We start from the raw sequence: 8,959 nt of genomic DNA, 5'->3' as shown, positions 1-8,959 counted from the left end.
ACACTTGAGCATCTTCAAAGGACTCCTGTCAAAGTCCACTTTATTGTCAAAGTTTCAACATGTGTTATACATACAGAACTGAAACACCGTTTCTGGCAGTCCCACAGTGCGAATATAAACAGGAACATCTAACATAAAAAGATAAGAGTGTAGAAAAAAAGGGGGGGGTAAAAAGGGGGGGTAAAAAGGGGTATACAAAAACTAAGTAATATATACAGATGTTGGACACCATCAACGCAGTGTGACGTGGTGCAGGTGGGTCTTTAGTGCAGAAAATACTTTCAGTAGCAGCGGAGAATAGAATGTGACTGGTGCTGGATGAGGGACGGGTGAGTGAGGGAGGGGGATTCATGTCCTGGTACATTTCCATTGAGGCTGTGGGGAAAGGTGGGCGAGACGGAGGACGGAGAGGTCAGGGGAGAGATGGGAGCGGGAGTAGAGGGAGATGAGAGAGGGATGGACGGAGAGAGGGGGAGCGAGAGAAGAGAGGGAGGGAGAGAGGTAAGGAGGGAGGGAGGAGAGAGATAGAGGATTGAGGGAGGGACGGAGGATAGAGAGAGAGGGAGAGAGGGACAGAGTGAGAGGAGAGAGGGACAGAGTGAGAGGAGAGAGAGAGGGAGAGAGTTCAGCATCCTGACCGCCTGGTGGAAGAAGCTGTTCCTCAGCCTGGTGGAGCTCGAGCGGAGGCTGCGGAACCTTCCCTCTGAAGGCGGGAGGCTGAAGAGGCTGTTGGAGGGGTGGGTGGGGTCCCCCGCAATGCAGAGTGCTTTGCGGGTGAGGCGGGTGCTGTAGATGTCCTGTAGTGTAGGGAGTGAGACCCCGATGATCCTCTGGGCAGAGTTCACGATGCGCTGCAGGCTCTTGCGGTTGGAGGCGGTGCAGCTTCCAAACCACAGTGTGATGCAGCTGCTGAGGATGCTCTCAGTGGCGCCTCGGTAGAATGAGAGCATGCCGGGGGGGGGGGGGGGGGGGGGGGGGGGCTCCTGCTCGCTTGAGCTTCCTGTTGAAGTAGAGGCGTTGCTGGGCCTTCTTTGCCAGTGCAGTGGTGTTGTTGTTCCAGGTGAGGTCGTCTGTGATGGTCACACCCAGGAATTTGGTGCTGCTCACCTGCTCCACAGCAGCACCATTGATGGTCAGAGGGAGGGGGGGTTGGGAGTGGGTTCTCCTGAAGTCAACAACAATCTCCTTTGTTTTCCCCACATCGAGGAAGAGGTTGTTATTTTGGCACCAACGAGCCAGCTGGTTCACTTCCTTCCTGTAGTGAGTCTCATCGTTGTGGCTGATGAGACCCACCAGTGTGCTCTTTACACTGGCTGGGGACAGACACAGAGCCTGGTCGTCTGCGGGGAGGTGGGGGGGGGGCTGGTTTTCTGCGCACTTGTGTCGTTCTGTGCTTCGAAGCATGCAAAGAAGCCTATGTGGTTGTTGAGCAGGGAGGTGTGACTGTCACAGGTCTGCGGTGGTAGTTTGTAGTCTGTTATGGTCCTAATACCCTGCCACAGGCTCCATGAGTCCCTGCTGTCTTTGAAATGTCCTGTGATTTTCCTGGTGTACAGACGTTTAGCTTTCCTGATGCCACGGCACAGGTCAGCTCTGGCTGCTCTCAGCCCAGCTGGGTCTCCAGCTCTGAAGGCGGTGTCGCGGGCCTTGAGCAGTGTGCGGACCTCCCCTGTCAGCCATGGCTTCTGGTTGGCTCGGATGGTGATGGCTCTGGTGGTGGTTACATCATCAATGCACTTGGTGATGTAGCCTGTGACTGTCTCTGTGTATTCTTGTATATAAATGTGATGGTTGTAAGTTGCTGCCTGCTTGAACATGTTCCAGTCTGTCATATCAAAGGTATCCTGGTGGACCTTCAGACCCTGCCTGACCTGTACTTATGCTCCTTTCCCACCAAAGCAGTTCCAGGGCCAGTTGGAGCTAGTACCCGATTAAAGACTGGCTCTTCCTATTTCCACTGCGGCGGTGTTGGCTCTTGGCCCCAAAAACCGGCTCTTATCTGGCCCCATTTGACTACCTGTCGAAAACCAATAACCACAAACGTTGGAGGCGGGGGCAGGGGCTCTGAGCAAAGTGACTAGAACAAGACTGTGATGGAAACTTCTGGAGCAATGGAGACCAAACTCAGACACAGGAGAGCTGGAACTTGACGGCAAACACTGAAGGATTATTATGAAGTCACGGCCGGAGGATTGACAAGACATTTGCTGCAGCCATCGTTATTCCTCATCCCATTGATAGTGCCTCTCAGGTGAGGGTACAGAGTACCCCACACGTAATGTAAATAGTTACTTTCACCAGGGAGTAACTAAGTACAGTAAGGCATTACTTTCTTTGAGTAACTACCCCAACATTGGACCAGACCAGTCCAAACTAGGAAACACTTTAAACAGGTTAAAATGTATGCTGGGTAATGGCCTCACCTGGCAGAGGGAGTAACCTTCATACAGGTGGAAGTGGCCCTGCATGAAGACACAGGAAGTGTCTTCGATAGTCCCAAACACCAGACAGCCCTCATGACCCGCCACTGGAGAGAGACAGGGAACACCTGAACACACCTGAACACACCTGGACCCACTTGAACACACATGATCACACCTCCTGAACACACATGAACACACCTCCAGAACACACATGAACACACATGAACACACCTCCAGAACACACATGTACACACTTCCTGTACACACCTCCAGAACACACATGAACACACCTCCAGAACACACCTGAACACACCTTAACACACCTCCAGAGCAAATTGACTGTATCTGAAATGATGCCCCCCCAGGCTCAGGGGGTGGGCCACACTCACCTGTGCTGATGGGGAAGTTGGGGATGTCCTGGTACCTGAAGGTCTGTTTGTTTGCAGCTCCGTCGGCCAACAGCCCGAGTCCCGAGCCACAGATCACAGCCACCTTCGGACGCTGGCTGGTGTGGCTCAGGAGCCACTCGGCAGTCAGATTGTAGTCCTCAAAGGAGCAGCAGCTTGGGGGGAACCAAGAGTCAAGAAAGTGTGATATAAGATAAGATCAGATGTACCTCTATTAATCCCCGTGGGGAAATTTGAGTGTTTAAGCAGCAACAGAGAAGAGGAAAAACCAGACAGGTTCACACAGGATATAAAACACACATCAAAATAAAGAATAACAAATTCTAAAAAATCTAAATAAATATATACAGATGAGTAACGAGAGTATTGTTAAAGATATAGAGATGAGTAACGAGAGTATTGTTAAAGATATAGAGATGAGTAACGAGAGTATTGTTAAAGATATAGAGATGAGTAACGAGAGTATTGTTAAAGATATACAGATGAGTAACGAGAGTATTGTTAAAGATATACAGATGAGTAACGAGAGTATTGTTAAAGATATAGAGATGAGTAACGAGAGTATTGTGAAAGATATACAGATGAGTAACGGGAGTATTGTTAAAGATATACAGATGAGTAACGGGAGTATTGTTAAACATATAGAGATGAGTAACGAGAGTATTGTTAAAGATATACAGATGAGTAACGAGAGTATTGTTAAACATATAGAGATGAGTAACGAGAGTATTGTTAAACATATAGAGATGAGTAACGAGAGTATTGTTAAACATATAGAGATGAGTAACGAGAATATTGTTAAACATATAGAGATGAGTAACGAGAGTATTGTTAAACATATAGAGATGAGTAACGAGAGTATTGTTAAAGATATACAGATGAGTAACGAGAGTATTGTTAAACATATAGAGATGAGTAACGAGAGTATTGTTAAACATATAGAGATGAGTAACGAGAGTATTGTTAAAGATATACAGATGAGTAACGAGAGTATTGTTAAACATATAGAGATGAGTAACGAGAGTATTGTTAAACATATAGAGATGAGTAACGAGAGTATTGTTAAACATATAGAGATGAGTAACGAGAGTATTGTTAAACATATACAGATGAGTAACGAGAGTATTGTTAAACATATACAGATGAGTAACGAGAGTATTGTTAAACATATACAGATGAGTAACGAGAGTATTGTTAAACATATACAGATGAGTAACGAGAGTATTGTTAAACATATACAGATGTATGTGCTCAGAGAGAGCAGGTCAAAGTTATTGTGCAAAAGTGCATCATCTGACCCACCCCCAATACATATTGACATGAGGATGAACAGGTATACACCAGGTGAACAGGTGAACAACAGTGTTTATCTAGTTAGAATGACACTTGGCAGTGGGGGGGTGCGTATGTTATGCAGCAGGAGGACACTTTGTCCCCACAGTTGATGTGTTGGAAGCAGGAAAAGGATGTGAGCATCAAACTGTGAAGGTTAGACAACTGGGTCTTCAATCTGCAGTTTTTGTGGAGGGGGGGTTCCTGGTCTGCAAAGGTCAGTACCTACCAGAGGTGGTCCAAGGAAGGAAAACCAGTGAACCGGCGACAGGGTCATGGGCGACCAAGGCTCATTCTTGCGCGTGGGGAGGGAATGCTGCCCCGTGTGGTCCGATCCAACGGAGGAGCTGCTGGAGCTAAAACTGCTGAAGCAGTTCTGGTTCTGGTAAAAAGGTGTCAGAACACACAGCATCACAGCTCCAGCTGGCGGAGGCACGGTGATGCTCTGGGCAATACTCTTCATGGAGACGGTTCCATGATGGCAGTGGCCTCTCTCAGCAGGAGGATGCCCCCCCCACCCTCTACTTACAGGACTTAAAGGACCTACAAAACGTCCTGGTGCCCAGAGACCACAGCACGCCCTCAGATATTTATATTTCTTTTTTTACTTTGTATTATACAACTGAACCTGCTGACGTTCACAAATCATTGACAGGTTTTATCTGCAGGACTCAGAGAGGCAGCAGATTTCTCTGAAAACTGAAGGTTCAAAGGTCGGGACAGATAAAACTCAAGCTTCATCTGAAATCATAGACAAGTACACAAGAGTACACAGGAATACACAGGAGTACACAGGAAAACACAGGAGTACACAGGAGTACACAGGAAAACACAGGAGTACACAGGAAAACACAGGAGTACACAGGAAAACACAGGAGTACACAGGAATACACAGGAGTACACAGGAAAACACAGGAGTACACAGGAAAACACAGGAGTACACAGGAATACACAGGAGTACACAGGAAAACACAGGAGTACACAGGAATACACAGGAGTACACAGGAAAACACAGGAGTACACAGCAATACACAGGAGTACACAGGAAAACACAGGAGTACACAGGAATACACAGGAGTACACAGGAAAACACAGGAGTACACAGGAATACACAGGAATACACAGGAAAACACAGGAGTACACAGGAATACACAGGAATACACAGGAATACACAGGAGTACACAGGAATACACAGGAGTACACAGGAATACACAGGAGTACACAGGAAAACACAGGAGTACACAGGAATACACAGGAATACACAGGAGTACACAGGAATACACAGGAGTACACAGGAAAACACAGGAGTACACAGGAAAACACAGGAAAACACAGGAGTACACAGGAGTACACAGGAGTACACAGGAAAACACAGGAGTACACAGGAGTACACAGGAATACACAGGAGTACACAGGAAAACACAGGAGTACACAGGAATACACAGGAGTACACAGGAAAACACAGGAGTACACAGGAAAACAAAGGAGTACACAGGAGTACACAGGAATACACAGGAGTACACAGGAATACACAGGAATACACAGGAAAACACAGGAATACACAGAAAAACAAAGGAGTACACAGGAGTACACAGTAGTACACAGGAGTACACAGGAGTACACAGGAGTACACAGGATACACAGGTAACACAGGAGTACACAGTAGTACACAGGTAAACACATAAAATACACAGGAGTACACAGGAGTACACAGGTTAACACAGGAGTACACAGTAGTACACAGGTAAACACAGGAGTACACAGGAGTACACAGAAAAACACAGGAGAACACAGTAGTAAACAGGAGTACACAGGAGTACACAGGAGTACACAGGAAAACACAGGAGTACACAGGAGTACACAGGAATACACAGGAGTACACAGGAAAACACAGGAGTACACAGGGTACAGTAGTACACAGGAGTACACAGGAGTACACAGGTAAACACAGGAGTACACAGTAGTAGACAGGTAAACACAGAAATACACAGGAGTACACAGGAGTACACAGGTAAACACAGGAGTACACAGTAGTAGACAGGTAAACACAGAAATACACAGGAGTACACAGGAGTACACAGTAGTAGACAGGTAAACACAGAAATACACAGTAAACACAGGAGTACACAGTAGTACACAGGTAAACACAGGAGTACACAGGAGTACACAGGAGTACACAGAAAAACACAGGAGTACACAGTAGTAAACAGGAGTACACAGGAGTACACAGGAGTACACAGGTATACACAGGAGTACACAGGAGTACACAGGAAAACACAGGAGTACACAGGAGTACACAGGAAAACACAGGAGTACACAGTAGTAAACAGGAGTACACAGGAGTACACAGGAGTACACAGGTAAACACAGGAGTACACAGGAGTACACAGGAGTACACAGGAGTACACAGGAAAACACAGGAGTACACAGGAAAACACAGGAGTACACAGGAGTACACAGGTAAACACAGGAGTACACAGGAGTACACAGGAAAACACAGGAGTACACAGGAGTACACAGGAAAACACAGGAGTACACAGGAAAACACAGGAGTACACAGGAGTACACAGGTAAACACAGGAGTACACAGGAGTACACAGGAAAACACAGGAGTACACAGGAGTACACAGGAAAACACAGGAGTACACAGGAAAACACAGGAGTACACAGGTAAACACAGGAGTACACAGGAGTACACAGGAAAACACAGGAGTACACAGGAGTACACAGGAAAACACAGGAGTACACAGGAAAACACAGGAAAACACAGGAGTACACAGGAAAACACAGGAGTACACAGGAGTACACAGGTAAACACAGGAGTACTTAGCCTGTGTACTCGCCCCCCTGTCATAGGAAATGTTTCGGATATATAAGCATGTCCCTGAACGCCTCATCAGATCCTGCAGTTATAACTTCTACATCTGAGGGGGGGTTCAAGGAGCACAGGAGGAACTTCACATCATTAATAAAGTGGGGGTCTTACCGGGAGTTTCCTTTAGTGTGCATGATCCTACCAAGACAGGAGGAGAAGAAGAACAGGAAGAGGAGGGGGAAGAGGAGTGGGCGGAAGAGGAGGGGGAAGAGGAGGAGGAAGAGGCTTGATCTCCTCTGATTGGCTGCAGTTCCGTCTGTAAACTCAGTCGGGTCGTTGACCTTTGACCCTCAGCTGCAGAAACAGGTGGAGCGACGACATCATGCTTATATAAATATATATATTTATATAAGCATGCCCCCCCCCAGTGCCGCTGACAGGAATACATCAGACTGTTGCTATTATGGAAACTCAGTTTCTATGGCAACTGATGCGCTGGATTCCTGCAGAAGCGTTCCCACGGTGACACACACACACACACACACACACACACACACACACACACACACACACACACACACAGTGTATCAGGATGATGGAGGATTTGCTGACGTAGCAGAAAGTGTCTGACCTCAGAGTACTGCAGTACTGAAGTGTACTCCAGTAGTACAAGTACACACTAAACACATACCCGTCTCAGTCGGTGACAGTTAACCCAATATTAACACACACCATCTGAAGAGAAACACTGTAGACTGTGTGTGTGTGTGTGTGTGTGTGTGTGTGTGTGTGTGTGTGTGTGTGTGTGTGTGTGTGTGTGTGTGTGTGTCCAGTGGTTCTGTGATGATCGTTCTGATCACAGCTCCATCAGTGAAGTCCAGACCCAAGCTGATCAGCTGTTCACACCAGTCTGAAACAAGCAGCAGCACAGGTACAGAAGTCACTTCCTGTTCAGGGTGAGGTCACTTCCTCCAGCTGTGTCTCCAGGATGGCGGAGGTTGTGTGTGTCCCCAGACTGAGCTTCAGGGGTTCACATGTTTCATTACATGTAAGACAGAGACTTCTCCCCTGGGGGGGGGCTCCCATGCTTTACTTCTGTCTGATACACTCCAACAGGAAGTGTGTGTACAGAGCGCTGACGCACAGCGTGGGTTTGTCTACTTGGTTTTTAGTGAACCTGATAAACGTGATGAAGAGGAGTGCATATGTGTGTGTGTGCGTGCGTGCGTGTATCTGCATGTGTGTGTGTGTGTGTGTGTGTGCGCGCGCGTATCTGCATGTGTGTGTGCGTGTATCTGTGTGTGTGTGTGTGTGTGTGTGTGTGTGTGTGTGTGTGTGTGTGTGTGTGTGTGTGTGTGTGTGTGTGTGTGTGTGTGAGAGTGTGTTAGTGAGTGTGTGAGGACACATTAACCCCTCCAGTCTGCAGCTGATTCTTCTCTGAGCTGTGCCTTTATTCTGCAGGTGGGGGGGCGGAGCGGCTCTGCGGGAGGAGAGTCGGCGTTGCGGTCTCAGACAGAGAACCGAAGGGCCCGGTCGGTAACCGACAGTAACGGTCGGTAACCGACAGTAACGGTCGGTAACGGACAGTAACGGACAGTAACGGTCGGTAACGGACAGTAACGGTCGGTAACGGTCGGTAACGGACAGTAACGGACAGTAACGGACAGTAACGGTCGGTAACGGTCAGTAAGATTCAAGATTCAAGAAGCTTTATTTATCCCGAGGGAAATTGAGGTCCAGTCCAGTAACGGACAGTAACGGTCGGCAAGGGACATTAACGTAAATTAACGGGCGGATGATGGAGCTGCTTCGGCTCGGCGGTGAGAGAGAGTTTCCTCCATCATCTCCCAAACCCTCTGGTGTGTGTGTGTGTGTGTGTGTGTGTGTGTGTGTGTGTGTGTGTGTGTGTGTGTGTGTGTGTGTGTGTGTGTGTGTGTGTGTGTGTGTGTGTGTGTGTACAGAGATTGAACGCTGGTCAGCAG

The 8,959-nt window shown here is 47.7% G+C and overlaps 1 protein-coding gene across 1 annotated transcript in view; it reads right to left on the bottom strand.

The window, feature by feature from the left end:
* The window catches only part of pnp4b (purine nucleoside phosphorylase 4b), a 9,235-nt gene extending 1,978 nt beyond the window's left edge, over positions 1 to 7,257 (bottom strand). Inside the window, exons 1-3 of the mRNA XM_063881832.1 lie at positions 7,149 to 7,257; positions 2,813 to 2,985; positions 2,424 to 2,527 (exon numbers count right to left, since the gene is read on the bottom strand). Coding sequence (XP_063737902.1) covers positions 2,424 to 2,527; positions 2,813 to 2,985; positions 7,149 to 7,171 — 300 coding nt within the window. The 5' untranslated portion in view covers positions 7,172 to 7,257. The remainder of the gene's footprint in view (positions 1 to 2,423; positions 2,528 to 2,812; positions 2,986 to 7,148) is intronic.
* Between the last annotated feature and the right edge of the window lie 1,702 nt (positions 7,258 to 8,959).

The sequence above is a fragment of the Eleginops maclovinus genome, chromosome 4, assembly GCF_036324505.1.
Source record: "Eleginops maclovinus isolate JMC-PN-2008 ecotype Puerto Natales chromosome 4, JC_Emac_rtc_rv5, whole genome shotgun sequence".
In the NCBI taxonomy this organism is placed as follows: Eukaryota; Metazoa; Chordata; class Actinopteri; order Perciformes; family Eleginopidae; genus Eleginops; species Eleginops maclovinus.
The sequence above is the reverse complement of the archived record's forward strand: the minus strand, read 5'-3'. Positions and strand labels throughout refer to the sequence as shown.